Source organism: Chlamydotis macqueenii, chromosome 1 (assembly GCF_036417535.1).
Source record: "Chlamydotis macqueenii isolate bChlMac1 chromosome 1, bChlMac1.mat, whole genome shotgun sequence".
Classification (NCBI taxonomy): Eukaryota; Metazoa; Chordata; class Aves; order Otidiformes; family Otididae; genus Chlamydotis; species Chlamydotis macqueenii.
This window is the reverse complement of record NC_141556.1, coordinates 63,886,710-63,906,607: the sequence shown is the minus strand read 5'-3', so window position 1 is coordinate 63,906,607 and position 19,898 is coordinate 63,886,710. Positions and strand designations below refer to the sequence as shown.

The 19,898-nt window shown below is 46.8% G+C and overlaps 1 protein-coding gene across 3 annotated transcripts in view; it reads left to right on the top strand.

Moving 5' to 3' along the window:
* DENND2A (DENN domain containing 2A) overlaps positions 1-19,898 on the top strand; it is a 58,596-nt gene that overhangs the window by 14,386 nt on the left and 24,312 nt on the right. For all 3 annotated transcript variants that reach the window (XR_015259388.1, XM_086754806.1, XM_086754796.1), the window contains exons 2-6: positions 9,529-9,627; positions 11,168-12,379; positions 13,427-13,554; positions 16,087-16,208; positions 18,299-18,496. Coding sequence is in view for 2 of the 3 variants with exons in the window: in XM_086754806.1 (XP_086610932.1) it covers positions 9,557-9,627; positions 11,168-12,379; positions 13,427-13,554; positions 16,087-16,208; positions 18,299-18,496 (1,731 nt within the window). In the remaining variant the exon portion in view is untranslated. The remainder of the gene's footprint in view (positions 1-9,528; positions 9,628-11,167; positions 12,380-13,426; positions 13,555-16,086; positions 16,209-18,298; positions 18,497-19,898) is intronic.

Below are 19,898 nucleotides of genomic sequence, written 5' to 3'. Positions count from 1 at the left end.
TATGCTTTCCAGCCGAGGGTGTGGTTGCCTGAAGGAAACTGGAGGGATGTTGAATACCCTTTGAGTTGTTGAGATTTTCTTCTGTTTGTTATGTGTTTAGAGGGAGGAACAAAGCGAAAATAAGACCATGGGAAATGTGGAACAAGCTTAATAATACTGGGTGCAGCAGCCCCACCTTTAACAGAAGACAATTCACATTATGAGACCTTGCTTTCTATTTCTGTCTTCAGGTCTTTTTATTTTTTTTTTGTTTCAGTCTGCAGTTTTCCATGGTGAGTATTTGCCTCTGGCTGCATTACTTTTGAAAGCCTTCGGCCAAAATGTTTCAGCTGTTTCAAGAGTGGAACTAGGGGAGAAAAATGTGCTGTTTCCCCTGTGTTAGAAAGTGCACCAGGCTTTTCTTTTTTTTACTAAAACTAATCTTATACTTTGAAATGGAAGTGTTATATGCTGTTTGGATTGGAAATTTGTCCTTTGCCACTTGTGTGTCACCTCTACCTCATCTCTTCCAAGGTTCTGTGGGAAGAAAATTTCACCTGGCACATGGTCAGCAGAGGTTTTTATTTTTAGTAGCTAAAATCTTCAGTAGTTGCCTCATTACCAAATGTGCTGTCCTTCCAGCTCCCTATGCCAGGCAGGTGACCCTGGTGCTGTCCCTGTGGAGCTTCACTTACAACCTTCATCAAATGGATGGTGAAGGGAGGTAATGGACAGGAGGCAAGGGTAGTTTCTCAAGGCTCCTGCTGCTTTAGTCCAGAACAGAGATGGCCTAAGGATGCAGTTGAGACCCAGGGTGACCCACCGATGTCACCCACAGCAGGCCCTCCTGGCTCCCTTCTCATTGCTGAGCGTTAGCTTCTTTCCAAGCAGAGCCTTGTTGCCAACCCAGTCCTGACGCTGGTCCTACAGTAAAGCCTCAACCTGGGTTTCGTATGTGAATGGGGGGATACATGCCATCTGCAGCTCGGAAACAAAGGCTGGCCTCCTAACCAAAGGCACAGAATACATCTCTGGGGTTTAGTAGGACCTCTCTGTAAATCTCTGCCCAGGAACAGTGGACTAGACTACTGAGAGTTTCTCTCCCCTGTGCCATCGATTATCCCACTGGCACCATAGCAGAAAAGAAGCAGAAACAGCTTAATTTACTCATATCCAGGAAAGGCAAAGGCTGGACTAGGAGGACAAGAAAAGATCCTCGGTCTTAGTTAAAGTCAATGATTTGGACGTAAAGGTGCAGTCATTCTGCTTCTGAAGAAATAATTGCTACACTGTGCATGCATGGGTATGCAGTGAGGGAGAGGTGTGAGATCCACTCAGGATATTGACAGTGGAAATGCATGTGTGGAGTCCATTACCTTCAGTGTGTAGGTGCAGACCATCTGTGTAGGGTAAGCATTGTCTCAGATAAGCACTGAGGACGTGCAGAAACTGTATCCAAGATTTTTTAAGGTTTGGTAGCCAGGAGAGAGCTGTAATGGATGTAAAACCTGGGGAAACGTGCAAGCTTCTCAAGTTCTGCCCTGTAAAGGTGAGCAGAAGGAAGGTTCTGAAGCCAATCTGCTGTCAGGTGGCTTTGTTTTGGTGAGACTAGGCCTGGGGACAGGTGAAAAAAAAAAGAACAAAAACAAACCTGTAGAGAAGCCGCTTTTAAGGTAAATTGAATGGTGGAGGCTTCCTGAGGCTGGAGCTGTGAAGGGGAGGCTGTTTCTGCTGGAGCAGGGATGTGGGACAGGGGTGGGCAGGGGAAACTGAGGCACAGCTGAGGGCCAGGTAGATCTGGGAGAGCCCTTAGTTTGGGGCAGGGAGGGGGAAGTATGGGAAGGAAGAGTCTGCGGCTAAGATCTATGGTAAAAAGTCCTTAGGATGGAAGGAAAGTATTTGTATGAGCTATGGGTAAAGAAGGACTGGCTAAGCAATGATGTGAGTGAGGGGACAAGTCTGGAAAGAGAGGGATACAGGGAAGTGGCAATGGGGAGGGGCAGAGAGGGCCAGGGTGAGACAACTGATAGTGAATGGGAGGAACATGAGATTAGCAGTGGATGAGGAAACTGGGGCTTGAATAGTGACCTCAGAGAGTTAAACCTGGGCTGTCTGGGCAAGGGGAGACCTGGGGAGCAGGGGCTGGTATTGAGTAGGTGAGGAAAACTGTGTGTAACAAGGATCTAGCGGGAGGAGGTGAGAGGACAGAGAACAAAACTATGGTGTGTCTCCCATAATCTGCTTACTTCCAAAGCCTGGAATGGAGCCCATGGTTCCTGAAGGTCCCTGTGCCCAAGCAAGTGTGTGTAAAACCCCTGTCAGAGCAGTTGTCCCATTCTCTTCCAGGACCTGCTGCTGTTACCAGCTATTCCACTAACTCAGGTACCAGAAGTCCCTGTGGTGGAGCCTAAGCATCCAGCTGCACTGGTAATTCCATGCCATCCCACACCATGGGACTCCAGTGGGGTTTTTTTTTTCCAGTTTGCCTTTAAACCAAACCAGCCAACCCAAAGCTGAAACTTTGTGTTCTCCAAATGCAATTTCTGGAGAAAAGTAACTGAGAAGTGCCACATTTATGGTTGTCCATGCCGTTTCTGTCGTGTCTTCCATGTCAGCATGCTGCAGCAGTCAGACTTGGCTGGACAGTCGCAGACATCTGTTCCGCCTGTCTGCGGTCTCCTTCAGCGCAACAGAAGGAGCCTGCTCTGGAGGCGAGGCGGGGTAACACAGCGAGTGAAATGCAGACCTGCAGGGGTTCCTTGCTTAGTTTGACAGGTAATGAAGGAGAAATGGCTAGGAATCTCCTCATCTGTCCTTCCCAGAGCTTGCTGCCATGTTGAACAATCCCTGAAAGTGGAGGTTTTGCCAGCTGTGTTCCCTGGCCTGGGTGCCAGCCGTGGGGCTGACCTCAGAGCTGCTTGTGAAGGTGGTGGGGTTTGCAGTTGGAACAGTCTAAAAAATCAAGTCTTGCTCATCCAGGTACTAAGAGCAAACTGTAGAGTTGCCTGTCATCTGTGCAACCCAGTTTGCCATTTATATGGTTCTATGGTGAGCAACAAATGTCCTTGAAGGGAAGCAGTGAGGAGAAAACAAAATAGTCAGTGAATCTGTCCCAGCGATATGATTTCTTGCCTTCTCTTCCATGTGCTTTAGTGCTTATGAGGTTTTCCGTGACAGGTGACTGATGTCACTGTCCAAGCAGAAAACTTTTTGCTTTTCCCCCCTTTAATTTCTTTGCTGGTTTAGCGAGTTGAGCTAGCTAGCTTGCTGGCCCTTGCTAACTTAGAAAGGGCTTTACGAGCATTGAAGCTGATACAAAGGAAGCAAGAGCAAGAAGGGAGGAAAAAGTCGGTACACCCTTAGTCAATGGAAGCTATTAGATCGGATTAGGCACGTCCTTTACCGAGGACAGGAGTGAGACCACGTTGCTTGCAGCCAAGGGAGGAGCAGGGGCCCGGGGAGAGGGGGAAGCAGGGCAATCCCTTTAACCGTAGTAATCCTTTAAATCAGGTTAGTGACATATAAGCGGGCAGAGTTTGTTCTGTGGGCTTAGAGAGGAAGATGGCCAGTAGAATGAATTATGTCATAAAATTAAAGACATATAACACACAACCCATCTTTTTTGCATGCAGGCTGAACGCTGACACTGTGAGTTTTCAGCATTCCTTGCATTGCAGTATTGTTCCTCTGACATGGGGTGCATGCACAAAGAGAGGTTGTGGTGCATTCATTCCACTTGGGGTTTTTGATTTGACACATAGGATTCTCCTGACCTCCTGGTAAGACACCATGGTGTAAGATATGGTAGATCAAAGGGAAAAGCTGGGACAGAGTGGGGCAAGATGGGTAGGAGGCTGTGTGGGATCTGGCTGTAAAAGATACTGTAGGGCCATATTGGTTCCCAGTCATTGGTCCTTCATGGATATGTTTACGTAAGTTTATCCTGCTTTTTTTTTTGTCTTTAATAAATCTGATAATAATAAATAAACCTGACTATCTACAATTAGGATCCCATTATGAGTGTGATGAAATAAACAATCATACTATTAGTGTCTTCAGTCTCCATGGCCCTCAGGAGACTCGCATGGCCAGGACAATCAGTGGCTGCAAAGAGGTGACAGCTCACCTTGCCCCAAATTAACTGTGCCCCGCACAGAGTGGCAGAGCAGCTGAGGTGGGAAGGCACTTCTGGAGATGGCCAAATTCAGCCCCTTGCTCAGAGTGGGGTCATATAGAGCAGCTTGCTCAGGACATTGTCCAGCTAGGTTTTGAGTATCTCTGAGCATAAAGCCTCCACAACCTTTCTGGCACTCGGTCACCCTCTTGGTAAAAAATTTTTTTCTCATACATAAGCTGAATCGTCCTTTCACTGGATTCCACTGAGAAGCCCTGCTGTTGCAGAGATGGCAGACCTTGGGGTATGCTCATCTGCAGGGCTGACTGGTAGAGGAAAGCTGTGGACTCCGTGGAAGTCCTCTGAGGAGAAACTTGCTACTCTCAGCTAGGGAAGACTCATGGCATGTGTTGTGTAGCTTTGGGTGAAACACCCTGAGCTCAAGTTTCAGAAGACCCTTGCCTTGCTGCTGGGTTGGCATTGGGCGCCTTGAGTCAGTGACTGCGAGCATCTTGTTTCACCGAGGGAGCCTGCTCTTGGGTCCTGTTGCCCTTCTCGGCTGTAGCCGCATCCCGGCTCTGCTGGTGTCCTCCTCGCTCTACAACGGCTCGATCCCTGAGGTCGTACTGCTGCTGGGGACCTCGGGAAGGCAGCGTGCTCGTACCCATGCCCAGGGACACTGCCTGGTGCTGGGACTCTGCCCAGGGGCCCACGCAGTGGCCTCTGTGTGTGTTCGTGCTTCTGCACGCATCCTCATGCCGGCTTCTTCCCCCAAAGGGAAACGGGCTCCAAACAGAGCAAGAGTTGGGGGAGGGAGCCTTGAAGGTTTTAACTGTTGGCTTCCCCTTACTCATGATTTTCCTGTTAGTGTTTTGTCTTCTTGGCATCCTTCCTGTCCTTTATATATGTATGTTATATATTGTTGTCTCATTGTGGCTGTCTGTATGTTGTGTCCTTTGTTCTGTAAAGCGCAGGAGCGGAGAGGTGTTACTCACAGGCTTTGGCTGCTCAGGGTTACTCCTGAAAGTAACAGAAGAGAGCATTTCTGTGAGCAGCAAAGAGAAGAAAGCGTGCGTGGGCTTTAAACGCAGCATGTCTTTTTTTTCTTCTTGGAGGAGAATTTGACCAGCTGCAGGTCGCTCCTGGTGCTGTGAAGCCTTATTGTTTATATGCGCCAGCGGTGTGGCTAGTATCCAGTTATGGACTTGGATCTGATTTTTGCACGAGGTGCAGAGTAAACAGAGCAAAGCAAATCTTGAGACATGGCCTACAGCACGCGGCAGTGGTAATAGCCGTTCACAAACCGCAAGCTCCTTTGAGTTGTTCTTGGTTTATTCCCCACAAACAGAATAGCAAAGAAGGGAGGCCTTGGAGGCTTGCTGCCATCTCTGACTGACCTTGTCAGAGGCAAGGCTCCGTGTGTGCAACCCACGCGCTGTCTGCGTACGTTTCTAATCATGCGGACTGCAGGGCATTGGGTGCTCCCGTGGCTTTTGTCATCGTCTGGTGACTGCACCAAATGCAGTGAGCAAAGCTGGTTTCTTCCTCTCCCTGAAGGAGTTTAGCTCGTATTCCTCTGGAAGACTCCTTTGTCCTTTGGGGGTGGGAGCGTGCCTACTGTCAGCGCCTTTTTTTTATTCATCGGTTGCTCTGGAAACATCGTGTAGTATCTAGTGCCCCAAACCAGATGTGCACACTCCAAAAGCGTTTCAGTCGGAAGTGGGGAAGAGGGCATTGGGGAAGGAGGGGTGGGAGGAAAACTTAAATTAGAAGAAAGCCAAACAGCTATTGCTGGAGACAGATGATTACAGCTCATTTCAAGGCTGTTTCCTGCATGCCAATGATAGATCAGTAAACAAACGCCTCTTTGCGAACACAAAGCAGGCAGGAATTCTGTTTGGAAGAGAGAGGTCAGGGTAGGTCTCGCTTCGCTTGGTAGCAGGAAGCCCCTATCACATGGCCCTGGGAATCGTGAGGCCGGGTGTGTGTGGGAGATAGGCCGAGAGGCTTCTGCTGGGAGACTTCACATCCTTCCCAGGGTCCGGCCAACAGGTTTGAGAGCTCCCTCCCCTCCCTCTTTCCTCCCACCTCCTCCCCTGTCCTTCCTTTCCCAGTTTAATTTTGAAACTATATCAGATGACTGCTTTGTTCCCCCAAACAATGGCAGGGATTACTGAATAAATTTCAGCGGTGAGGCTCTCCAAGTGGGGCTCAGCAGCTGCTCTCCCCTTTTATGGCCTTGCTGCTCCAGGATGTACGTGCCAGCAGCGGTGGCCCTGGGCTCAGGTTGCCGTGGGGCTGTGCCTCCTGTTGCCAGTAGAAAGTTCTTGTGTTGTTTTTAGAGAAAGCAGCAGTCGGTCAAGTATCAGCTTGATGTATGTATGTCTTTCTCAGGTTGCCTGCTAACTGAAGCGAGCCCTGCTTCTTTCTTCTAGGCGGTCTGTAGGGCCCCAGTCACATTTCACATGAGATGGGAAAGCAGAGCCTCTGGCAGGTCTCCCTTCCCCATCCCTAGACGCACATTCTCTTCTGCTCTCTGTCCCCACTTCCCTTCCTCTTTCCCTCCTGTCCACAGTCTCATCAGCTCTCTTGTACCAGATCCGAGTGCATGTTGGACCCCTTCCATGAGCTGCTTTGTCTAAAACTCTCAGCGAGCTATAGCAGGTCAAAGAGGTGTTCTGAAGAGCCCAAGCCAGCACACAATCAGGATAGTGCATGGTCAATCGTAGCAGAGATGTGGTGAGACAGGAGGAACAGGAACTCCCCTTGCCCTTTGCAGTGAACTGTCATGTTAACTCTGGGTACTTTGTGGAGCCAAACCTCAGTAGAGAAGATCTACCTTTTGTATTCCTACTGGAGGCAATTTTCCATTGCTGCCATCCCAGCTTCCTCTTGTCAGGTGTTGGCGGTGCCTGTGGATTGGGTCTGCAAGTCATTTCTGGTGACCTTTTTAACAGAGGAGATGATTCATCATCTTTGAAGTTCATTTGGCCTTGGGATTGGCCCCAGGCAAATTACCTGACTGTTGGATTATTTGGGAGGTTCGTTATTATTTTCTGCTATTTTGTTCCAGAGGTGACTCTTTTTTTCCCCTCATATCTTGCAGTGTGTTTGGATAAATATTTACTCTTTTGGATAGGACCAGCTGATGTGCTACAATAATCCCCTAGGTGATGTTGAGGACACCCTGTGTACCCTGCTGCTCAAAGGTGAAGGCACAGCAATCTGTGCATCTGTGAGGGATGACTTTGCTCCCCTGAGCGGCGTGTGTTGTCAGTGGGTGTGTCAGTAGGTACCTGCTTGTTGTCACGTTGCAGCATCTGCTGTGTTGCTGCTTTGGAAGCTCCTGGCCCACTCTTTAATCTGCCTGGTGTGAGTGCGTTGCTTTGGTTACTCCTGCCACACGTGGTGGCTGGCGGGGACAGATGTGTCTCTGGCTTTGGCCCCAAGTCATGCTGATCTGCTGATTGCAGCGATGCTCCTTTCACGGGAGACTCTTTTGCAGCACTCTGCAACTGCTTTGTGCCTCACTTCTGCTCCGCACGGGCAATGGGGTCTCTCCCATCCGCTACAGATGAAGAAATTAGTGGACCTCTTATTCTGTATTATCTTCTTTTTGGCCTCTCCCACAGGAGGTACATGAGGTATGTGACTGTGCTGAGCACCAGTACACATTTGCTCATACCCAGATGTTTGTTTTCAAGGCAGTGTTTGTTAGGAGGCTGTTGGAAAAGACTGAGGCATAGAGTTTCCTGATGGGGAAATTGTGTGATCTTATCAAGGCAGAGGAGCTCATCCCAAGCGAACATTCGGTGTGGCAGCGGAGCTATAGGGCTTGTGAGTATGCTGACTCTCATTGTTACATTTCTTACTGCTAAAGGCAGTGCTGAGGAGCTCTGACAACTGACCCTGCTGTGCAAGGCACTAAATGAGCGATAAGTGAGACCATCTCTGCTCTAGGGACATTGTAAGCCAAGCACAGAGCAGCCTCTCTTGCAGCTTTGCAGGAATCTGCTTTGGCTGCCTGGGTGAGTCATTCTTTGGCCAGGGACAGGAGAGATCATTAGTTTTTCATTATTTTCAATCCATTACAGTTAACGGATGGGTGAATAGATTTTGTTCCTCGGGCTGGTAAATTTTCTTGACAGGGTTGCAAGGCTGCTCTGCGTCTAGAAGTGAAGTGGGTGTTTGTTCCAGTTACTAACGAGGAAGAGAAGCCAGGGGGGTTTATTGTCTAGGGAAAGAGAGTCCGCTAAATGATTAGCAATGAGCTGCCCCGAGTGTGTACACATTGAGTTGACCCAGAGTTCACTCCTCGCCTCAGGAACATTGCCAGTGTGGGATAAAGGGAGGGAGAGAAAACTGTGAACAAACAAGACTGATTTTTTTTTTCTTTTTTCCTCTCTCTGCCCAAAATACTTGAACAGTGGAAATGAGAGATCCTTTTGTTCTTTACTGTTTCTGTTTTTTTTTTTTTTAACGACAAGAACCTACTAAAATTCCCAAGGCACTCAATCTTGTTGCCAAATGCTAGGCATGGCGGGGCAGCATCTGGCAGACCAGCCAAGCGGAGAAAGTTCAGAGGCTTCAGATTTTCCAAGTATTGCCTATAAGATGGTGAGCCTGTTGTCACTGCAATGCTGCAGAGCGGGCAGACTACCCTGGGAAGTGAGGAGAGATGGTGCTGCAGAGTAACACAGTCATTATTTTATTTTTTATTTAAGGAGTAAGAGTATTCTGGGGCCATAAAAAGAGGACGGAGTCTGTTGCATTGACTGGGGAGCAGCAGTACTCAGAAGAAAGAGAGGGACAGCCGCTCTGTGAATGCTAGAAATCATGAGGAAACAGAATGATTCATTTTTATGACTGATTTATCTTACCCCCACGAGTTGTCCTCTGAAATCAGATCGGTAGCAGCCTAACATGGCCCATGATAGGGAAGGGAACCACTGACTGCAGTGTAGTGTCTCTTCAGCCTGAAATATTTTCTGTCCCAAGTTGGTAGCGTTGTGTTAGCGTTGCATGCTCAGGGACCGCCTCAGTCATGTGGCCTTAATACAGGTTGTTTTAAATTTGTTTTTGTTTTAGTCTTCTGTGGGGAAAAAAAAATCTAAATCTACTGAGATTTTGGTAACAATAAAAGCCTTCATAAAACATGCTGCGTATTCAGGTCATGGTACAACAGTTGATGCTGAGTCAAAGATAATTTTTGCCTTCCAAACCCATCAGCTCCTCCCTGGGCTTCTGAGGGGTAATGCTATCACCCCTCTTCCCATTTCGCAGAGGAGAAAACAGGCTGTCCTCAGAGAGCTGTCATGTCTTGCTTTTGCTCTTCTCCTGAATTTCAAGGAGAAACGTGCATGTGTGTATGTGTAGAAGGAAGAGAGAAGGATGCTGAGCACAGAGCAACAGCTCTTCCTTGTGTCTGTCTGCAGGTGACCTGCTGCCCTGCTGTGTGCTGACATGATGACAGCTAGCAAGGTGGCCGATGTGAGCAGCAAGTCTGAAAGCAGCGTCTGCAAGTCTGTTGAGAGGTGAGAGCTTTCCATGTTTCAGTGCTGGGGTGCTTTGTTTATGTTTGTTATCCCCAGCAGAAGGCAAACCAAAGGATGGAAACATTCTCTCTGCTCTGCACTGTCCCTCTCTCCTCACATGTTAAAACGCATCCCTGTAGGTCTCAGATGGTTTCATTGCCATCTCAGGACTGTGACGCTGTTCGTTTTAGCATCCAGCCAGACTGAGAATGTCCTAGACTTACGGTGCTAAAGAGGTCTGCCCTGAGACAAGACCATTTGTGCTGATGATATCCCTGTCAATGTTTTCCCCGCCTGCACTTGAAATCTTCAACCCTGGAGGCTCCACAGACTCCTCAGAGAAGCCCTACTGTCCCCACCCATTGCAGATTTTTCCCAGTGTCTAACCTTAGTGTCTACCATGCAGTCCAGCCACCAGTGGCACTGCAACGCCCTGCGCCTTGGGAAAGGCCATGATGTTCACAGTGCCAGCTCTTAACCAAAGCGTGGTGTTGTCGCTGAGACAACCAGGAGTTAAATATCTGTGAGGCTAGGGAAGAAGAGCGTCTGGCTTGGGTCCCATTTCTGCTCAGAAACCCTTTGCAGACTCAATTTGCACTACAACTGAGTCTGCAATGGCTTTCAGCGTTTCTTAACTCCCAGTTCAAAGCTCAAGGCCTGCCAGTACACAGTGTATCCACGTGGATGCTCTTATGAGAGTGCTAAGTTCTGGAACAGGCACACTTGATAGATTTAAGTTAATGGAGCAATTTCCTGGGTTGAATCCCAGTGTTGGGATCGTGGTTAACTGGGACTAATGATACGGGTTTGCATCCCTTGCAACTACCTTGTGTTGCCCTAGTGCTCTTTCCCAAGCCCAGATGAACCGCAAAGACATGGCTAAGTGCTTTGATTCAGAGATACTTTGTGTTGGAATAACTGTCTGTTCTGCTGGAACTTTATTGATAAAATATCACAACACTAAAATGGTGATATCACATACTTGGAAATCCCTAGACTAAATATATTAGGGATTTTTGGCATAGTTTGGCACAGAGAAAGATCCTCTGAGCACGCACTAGAGAAATGCCAGCTGTATCATAAATTTTCTCCTCTGTTTAACAGCAGCAATTTTGCTATTGTTTGCAAATGGTCCATTTTGCCTTTATTTGCAGTGGACCTGCTTAATGCCCTGATGATGTCCAAAACTCTACTGCACTTCTGAACACACACACACACACACACACACACAAATGCTGGTGAACCCCTCATTGGCATGTCTGACTTACAAAAAATACCTCTCTCACCTACTGCCTACTTCTGCCACGAGAAAAACTTCATTTCAAACTGTCTTAGTTGTAACAAGAGGAGAGCATTGTGTTCTGGCTAGAAGGACCTTTCCCTGAGCATCCTTCCCCATAAGCCCATCTCTCTCAAGTGCTTGGTTTGAGCATCCTCTGCTGTTATCATCTTTAAGAGTAGAGCTTGTGGAGATGATAGACTAAACCAAGGGTGAGCAATGGTGGTGAATGTTTCTTCTCTTTCTGTCTTTGCTGTGTAGGATCAAGCTTGCAGATAAAAACAATACAGCAGCTGTGAAGGAATCAGAAAGAACTTTCTGTGGATTTTTGAGTCAGAGATGTTCTGAAAGTGCCTCTGTCACTCTGGGTTTAGCACCTGAAGCTGAACCAGTTTCTTCTGTGGTGAAGAACCCACTGGGAGCTTTGGAGAACTTGATGCTGGATCCAAGGCTAGACTGCTTTCAGCAGAACATGCTTAGTCCCAAAATGATCATCAGTGACCCTTCTGTGGATCTGAATGTTAAAGAAAACAGTAAAATCATCAGGAGACAGATAGGAGGCAGTCAGAATGTACGTTCACCTGGAAAGATTGGCTTGAGGAATAAGTCTTTCAGCATCAAGGACAAAATTTCAGAATGGGAAGGGAAAAAGGAAACGCAGTCTGCTCCTCGCAGAGAGGAGGAGCAGGGAGTTAAAGGGGAGCAGAATGTGCCCTGTGTAACTGAGAAGGCGAGTGGGGAAGCACTGGTGACCTGGAAAGTGGAGACCAAGAGATTTACGAACCGGGAACTGGAGTGCAAAGGGGCAGGCAAAGAGAATGAGCGGAAAGCAGGAACTCAGAAAGGCACAGGGCAGGCAGCAGAGCGAAAGGGGGAAGCACAGAAGGATGAGGAAGTGGAGTCCAGCCCTGGAAAATGCAAGGAGGTGAAAGGTGGGAAGCGGGAAGTCCAGAAGGAGAATCTTTCAGTGCTTAGTCAGGTCAAGAAGCTAGAGCAGGCTTTGAAAGACAGCTCAGCAGAGCTGCAACCACAGTTGCCTGGTACTTACTATTCCCCACAGTGCTTGCAGGAAAAGGCAGCACAAGGGCACACTGCACCCGAGAGCCAGGAGAGCATAAGTGGGGCTGAGCTCAACAAAAGGCTTCTTGGCTTGGACTCTGAAATCAGTGAGCCAATTTTTGGGACTCTAGAAGAGGTAAGAACTTCTCATGCGAAATCCAAGGACTGCGTGGTGGAGAATGTGTACACAGAGCCAGGAGTGCCAGAGAAGAAACCCTTCATCAATCCACTGCCGAAGCCCCGGCGAACTTTCAAACATGAGGGGGAGGAGGACTGGGTGCCAGCAACTAGGAATAAAAGAAACTTACCCCCTCTTCCATCCATTCCTCCTCCTCCTCTACCTTCCTCTCCTCCCCCATCAGCTGTCAGCAGGAGACTCTGGAGCGGGAAGCACAAGAACAACACCGACCACAGGTATTTGGGCTGTGTTTCACAAAGGTGTTTGTCTTGATGGTGGAGTCACACCTTCCCATATCTCTTTGGGAGACACAGATATTCCCTGGTCACTCGTAATCCCCAGAGGGCCTGGCTGGCCGTAACCAGCATTCAAGTCGTCTCTCTGAGAACGTGTGAGTGGCCAGCACCATTTTATAGAATAACTGTGAAGACATAAGTCATGGCAGATTTATGCTTTAAGGTCACTATATTACATGGCTTAACCTTCAAGACCAAGATTGAGGGGTTTGTGATTTTGTTTTGGTTTTTTTAGCAGAAACATCTATTTGACTAAAAAGTGACTATAGCTGGTCTGGAACAGGGTCTGGAATGATAATCTCTAGACTACTGCAGCATTTTCACTGTTCATAGTAAACTTATTCCTCTAACTGAATCTGATGTGTATGTATTTTTCTGGAGTGCTTTCTTGCTTTTTCTCCCCTCCCACATTATTGTCACACATTTTTGGGGTGGGGAGCGTAAAATGCACAGCTGTTTCTAATGCCCTCTGAATAAACTGTCACCTAAAGATTCCTGGCTTGGGTGCAGGAGGGAAATTGAAACTTTCCAGATTTGTTACTGGAAGATACGTAATTTTTTTTACCCTTTCTACCATCCTACTATTGCTTTTCTACACTACTTAAAGAGAGATGATTCTGGGGCCTCTCTGTTCCTGCTGAGGGTGGGATCTGTGCTGTAAATGGGACCTCTCATGGCCTAAGATTCTGTGCAGTGTTGCAGGATGTGCCACTTAACACTTCCATCTTCGCAGTGTGCTATTGCCATGACAACCCAGATTATCTACAGCATTCCCGAAACGCCTTTATTTGTATGGCTGATAAAAATAACCGATCTCCGTGTTACTTTTTCATGCTTTATATGGGATGAAGCTGTGAAACATTCATGGTATGTTGAAGAAGTCAGTTAGCCATGATTTGGTTATAAATGCTGGTTAACTGTATCACTCTCCTCTTTGCTCCTTCTCCCCATCCTCCTCATCCCCTCCTTCCTGCATCAACGGTGCAGGAAGTCGTATGAGTTTGAAGACTTGCTGCAGTCATCGTCTGAGAACGGCCGGGTGGATTGGTACGCGCAGACCAAGCTGGCCCTGACACGCACTTTATCTGAGGAGAACGTCTATGAAGACATCCTGGGTAGGAGCTTTGGACAGGACATACTGGGTGGGAGCTTTGGACAGGGGAGGGATTTGACTACTACTGCTGAGTAACTGAGAAGACTCGTGGTCAACAGGCACTCACCAGAGGTGCTGAATAAAGTATGTTTATTATCCAAATGCAAACCAGGACACATTTTACACAGATTATTGGCAAATAATAAGAAAAATGGACAGATTATTTAAAAACTCATCAGCTTCGAAGATGAAGCTGAGGCATGTGGGAACCAGCTTTTATTTTTTGCTGGCATTTCTCCTCTGTCTTCCTTTTGTCCTGTGGATTAGTTCTCATAGCTCTGGTCTGTCCGTTGTGGTAAGCTTGTCACCGCAGAGATAAAGCGAATAGGCTGAAAACACAGCCTCAAAGTCAATTCCACGATTCAGAAATAGGATTGTATATGGCTCCAGGTACCATTGAAATTAAGAAACTAGGTCCCACAATCTTTGAAATTGAGTTTTATTTTGTTCTCTAGCTTTGATGGCAGATCAGTGCCATTTTAAGATTGTTTCCTGTAACATTCTCAATTTATGTAGTGTTTTTTAACATTATGAGTTAGATGGCCTCTTGTGGAACGTAGAATAGAAGCATCACTCTTGAAAAAGCTTTAAGAAGTTTTGGTAGCTGTGAGCTGGTGCTGTGTAAAGGTCTTGGCTGAGTTTAGCAGAATAGGAGGGGAATAGCTGCATCGGTTCTTGCCATACGGCTGTAATCCTACAAAGATGGTCTGTGTTGTTTGGCGTGGGAGGAGCTGTGCTTTCTCAAGAGCAGGCAGGACATTATTATTTTGATACTAATAACATCTGATCGTACTGGATGAGAAAGATCTCTCAAAGAAATCGCGTTCCTTTGGGACTGATGGCAAATTAGGTGATGCCAGTCCGTTCTTTTTGACATTTTTTAAGCTTTGCCTCGTTTGTGGAGCTAGGGGCCCTATGTTTGCCTCTTTCTTCCCTTCACTTGGGGGGCCAAAGGAACAGGGAGTGTCTGAGCAGCTGCTGGGTTTTTTGTATTGGGGCGTGGTGGGAGGTCTCAGAAACCACTGAGTAAGGGTCACCTCATCAGTTGGAATAACATGGATAGCATTACAGAGTGGCTGCGTAGGCAAATTCATCCGTTCAAACACAAGCACCCCCCTGTATCCCAAGCTTGCACAGGACTCAACTACCAGGCTGAAATTCTTCTCCCCTTCAGCTTGTGGTTGCAGAGATTAAAAGAAAACAAAGTTATGGGTAATTGTCAGCTAATGGGGCGTGTTTGGATTTTTGTTTTCTTGCTGCATGTTTATGCTTTGCCTGGAGTCAGTGATCTTTCATTGGTTCCTGCAGTCCTGGTAGTGTTACCGTGGAAGCTTGGGAAAAGGGGTGGACAAGGATAACTCAAAAAAAGGCTAGTTTTGTTTTTCACAAGACCACAGGCGAGTATAGTTCATGAAACATAAACAACACATGAAAACCACACCGATGGAGGGAGAACCAGGACTTCAGTTGTAGGACACTAGTGCTGATCCCTGAATAATCATGTGTGTCCATCAGGGCTAAGCCTTTGTCATTAGTTTCTTAGATGCTCGGATGGAGATGTCACAACCTGCTTTTTCAGAGTTGTGTGTTCTTTTTGAACACACTTATGTTTGCATTTCCCAGCACTGCTGAAGAGTGGGATGTAAGAAGTTCATTATATGTAATTTTGTATGTTTAAAACTCAGATTAGTTGTGTACCTCATCTCCGGAATGAGTGGAAAGAAAGGGACACCTCTGTGTGGTCATTCAAGCTTTGTGTTTTTGAGGGGATCCTAGGTAAGAATGAGCTGAATGGTACTTCAGAGGTGTCCCTTCCCACTCCCTCCCTCCCCACCTCCTCCACGGAGAGAGCATCCTGACTTTGAATGGCCAGGGTTAGGTGAGATGAATCCTTCTCTCTTTCTGAAGTGGGCCATATGAGACTGAGGCATCGATGATTGGTAGATGGGTTTGAAAACCTGGGTTGTGTGACAGACATCATGTTCAGAGAGTAGATTAAATCTGTCTGCAATGCATCACTTCAGCCCAAATTAAATTATGACCAGAGGTCTTTTAAAATGTGGGTTTTAAACAGATGAGGACCTTTATGCTAGCCTTCATGTCATGGTTTCATTTGGACAATTCTAAGCAGGAGACTGGAAAGAAGGAAATATAATTATGGAACGATGTGCATGAGAACCTCACAACTCCTCTGAAGACAGGGAAATGAACTTGAGGACTTGCTGGGTCTTTTCCATCTGTAGTATCTGTGATATGTTCCTATGGCTGCATATGTCAGTGTCAGGGTTTGGACACTGTCCAGTGAGCAGCTGGACTTCTAGGGCTATGGAGAAAATGAAGCAATTGCAGGAATGCTTGAGAACAGGTCTTTATGTCTGATGTGGGAGGTGGGAGAAGGCCAGCAGATCCCCAAACAGATTTTTATGGTGAACCTCAAGGATTTTCTGCACTTATAATCTCTTGCTTGTGGCTTTTTTTTCTTTTTTTTTTGCAGATCCACCATCAAAAGAAAACCCTTATGAAGACATTGAGACTAACAGCCGCTGTTTGGGGAAGAAATGTGTCCTGACCTTCCCAGCATCCCCCACCTCTTCTGTACCCGGGACTCCCACTAAGGTACTTGATTCAAGTGGCCACCTCTCCTGCTTCAGAGGTTTTGCAGTGAAATCCAAGTCCTGTGTGGAAAAAGTGGAGTTTTGCCTATGATTTTCATCATGTCAGGGTTTTGAAACCGGTTTCTGGTAACTAATGCAATGCCAGTCCTCTGGTTAGGGGACCAGTACTGAAAGGGTGTCCTCGCCAACAGCACAGCTCACAGCCTGGTGCCATTTTCCTCCATGGCGGTGAAACCAAAGGAAGAGTGCACTTAGGTGTGCACCTCATGCTCAGGGCTTACCAAGGCCAGCCCTGCTCTCAGCCTCCCAAGCTGTTTTGGTTGGTTCCTGTTGTCTAGATAGTCCAAGCCTGGAACAGCAGGGGCAATGTGACAGCAGAAGTCATCTTGCCAACAAGTGGGTTGAGAGTGGATCACAGGAATCTAAACATGATTTTTCTGACCAAAGGGTTTTCCCATACTCTCCAAATTGCAGCTATTCTTAGATCTGTTACCCAGCATTTTTGGAAGTTAGACGTGCAGTGTTTCTTGAAGTGTTGCTCTTTTCCAACCAGCTTAATCAGCAACTGAGTTTTCTTTGGATAATTCAACACTTAAAATTGTTCTGTGGCTCTCAATCCTTTCTTCTTGTTGCTAGTAAGGTCTAGAGCAGCAAGGGTCTGTATGTGAGTGTTGGGATGAAGCTGATTTCCCTCAGAGAGCTTTGCAATTGCCTGTGGGCCCTGATTTCCCACCTCTGCTTTTAAAAGGAGGCTGCAGTGTTACACAGGAATACTTTTCACCATAGATAGGATTCCCAGCAGGAAACACTTAGTTACGAGCTGAATGGGAGTGATGTAATTATGTTACACTGCACTGCTTTGACATCTAAAAGCTGTGTGTGATCTGCACCAGTCAGAAAAGAAATGCTGCAGCTCTCTTGGCAACTAACGGGCTTGCAACTGCAGTGTGATTCACGCTGGAAAGCCTACCCAGGCTAGAGACTGATGGGGAATGGGTCTGGACAGACTTTCAGGAGCAGCTCGTATCACTAGAGCAGGATGAGATTCTTCAGTGCAAAGGCTCTTCTCAGCCTCATCTTAACGTATGACTTCTCTGTGGGTGGTAAGCATTTTCATGAGTTGAGCGTCTTCTGCCAAACCATCCAGAGACACCTGAGCTAACCTGAATGAATGTATTGGCTAATAACTCTGCTGAGTGTGTCTCTTGATGGACACAGAACATTACGCTGCCTCAGCTACGGTGCTGCTGTAACTTGTTCAGAATTAGCGTGGATACTTCTCCCCCACACCACTTAGTGACGTGTAGATATATCATCTGGGAGTGTACATACAGCGCCCACAAAAGGTGTGGCTTAACCTTGTCATAACTGCTGGGAAATTCTGTAGGAGAAGATAAAAAGAGTTCTTATTGAATCTTTCTGGTGAGAAGTGTTTTGCCCTTCTTTATCTGGAGCTGAGATTTCTGCTTCTCTGATGCTGTTTTTGGTCAGGAATTTTAAGAACTTTACTCTGGTACTTAAATACCTACTGTTGGCGCTCCCACTGACTTGCTAATGAGCTTAGGAGGAAACCAGTCTCCATAATTGTCTAACATGACATTTCTTGTACCATCCTCTGAAATATTTAATTCTGGCTACTGTCAAAGACAACCATACTGACAGTGCTTTTTGTCTGGTCTCACTCTTTCTCTGTTTCTCCTGGCTCGCTGCTCCTTATCCCAAATGCTTGTGGTTGGCTGGTTGGTTAGTCTTGTCCTGTTTACAGTCCCGATCTCTGGGTTACACAAGTCCTGGGAGATTTTTTTTCACACTGGAGCAAGGCTTCTTGGCCAACCGATGGGATTGTGTTCTGGTCTGGAATGAATATGAGATGGTTAAATTTCTGGTCGAGATAGTCCAGGGCTAGCCTGGCAGCTGGACGAATTCCTTGTCTGTGCGGAAATCTGCGAGCTTTCTCAGAATTTGGGCTATTTTTCCAGCTCAATGCTGCAGCTGCCCCACTGAATGTGGGGGCCCCACCATGACAGTGTAGCAATGAAGCAAAGGTGCGTAAGGTGCTGTCTTCATTCATTCTTTCTCCTTTATTTCCAGTTGCTTTCCAAGCCCATTTTTTTCCGTCAAAACTCAGAGCGGCGGAGTTTCAAACTGCCAGACATACGGAAACTGAGCCGTGATGGGACTGGGTCACCATCCAAAATCAGCCCTCCCTCAACCCCCAGCAGTCCAGATGACACCTTCTTCTCCTTGGGAGACCCTCAGAATGGCAAGAGGAGAAGGAAGATTCCCAAGGTAAATCTAGGGTTTCCTCTCTTTCGCTTGCCTTCTTCCAGGCAGGAATGTGAGTATGAGAGAATGTTTCCTTTAGTTTCCAGTGTGACATTCGGGCAATATAGCTGTTGTCCTGGCAGTTGACTTGACTTGTGTTTAGCCCCCTTTCTGCTTGAAGGAGAAGGCTCACAAACATCTCTGCAAATTTTGAAGAAGTTGTTTTTCCGTTGGAGGTATCATGATTGTCTGGAAAGATAAAATAAGAAGAAAAAAAAAATAATTTTTGGATAAATGTTGAAGTTTGTCAGAGGGGGAAAAAAGCAATTAATATTTTTGCAAAAAACTTACCCCATCATATTTTCTTTTTTGATTGGTGGATACGACAGTCAGAAAATGTCTGTGTGTTGTGTTGATGTTCCCGCCTGGCAATCTGTTGTTCTTTGCTAGGTCTAATTCATACATTGGCTGTTTCTTAATTCAAGGTGGGGTGTGGCTGTAGGTGAACAATGAAAATACTGACATTTGAGTGACAAAAGGAGTTGTCCATAGTCATGAGCATTTTCTGGAGCAATGTTTCCTACTTCATATTTGGATACAGTATGACTCTGTTTCAGTTCTATTTTCTTTCAGATCTAGCAGGAAGTGTATTCAGTCCAAATGAGGTTTGGCAGCAGTCTATCTATTGAATGTTTCAAAAACACCATTATAAAACCTCAGTTGCTTACCCCAGCCTTTGCAGGACGAGCAGAGGCTACCAGAGACTGTCTGTGGTGATTTTTTCTTTTTGAACCCATAGTTTTCATTTGGGGAAAAAGGGATGTGTTTGTATATCTTCTTTGTTTCGTGATTGCCAGATCTGTGTTCATGTTTGCATATCTGGTTTTTTGAATGCCCCCCCTGTTTACCTCAGCTCTTCAGGAATGAGGCAAAGACTACAAATGCCTAGAGTCTTCTTTCCCAGTATGCCTACACGTCTGTGCATGTGCTTGAGCTCTGTGAGTGCATTCACACATACTTTTATTGCAGCTGAAGGGAAGATTATGAGTATATATTTACTGGGCAGTGCTCCTGAGCAGTCTTGCAGAGCAAGCTCAGAACTGAGGTTTACTGTACCAGTGTCAAGATCGACCTGAAACTTGAGCCTGGGCAGCTGGGTGGAGGCTGCACTTCCACATCAGAGTATCTTGCCTCTGACTTAAATATTTGGATTCAGAGCTCCCTGACCAAGTGTGCAGTGGACCTGTCTTACCTTGAGCTCTCAGGATGTGTGCAGGGATCCCAGACTTTCTGGAATAAATCTGAATGCTGCGGCCATGTCCTGCTGCTCGTACGTGGGACTTTGACAAGGAGGCAGCTCTGCTCAAGGAGGCTTGGGGAAGCCTGGCATGGTCCTTCTGCAACTCCGCTCCCCTTCAGGGATGGA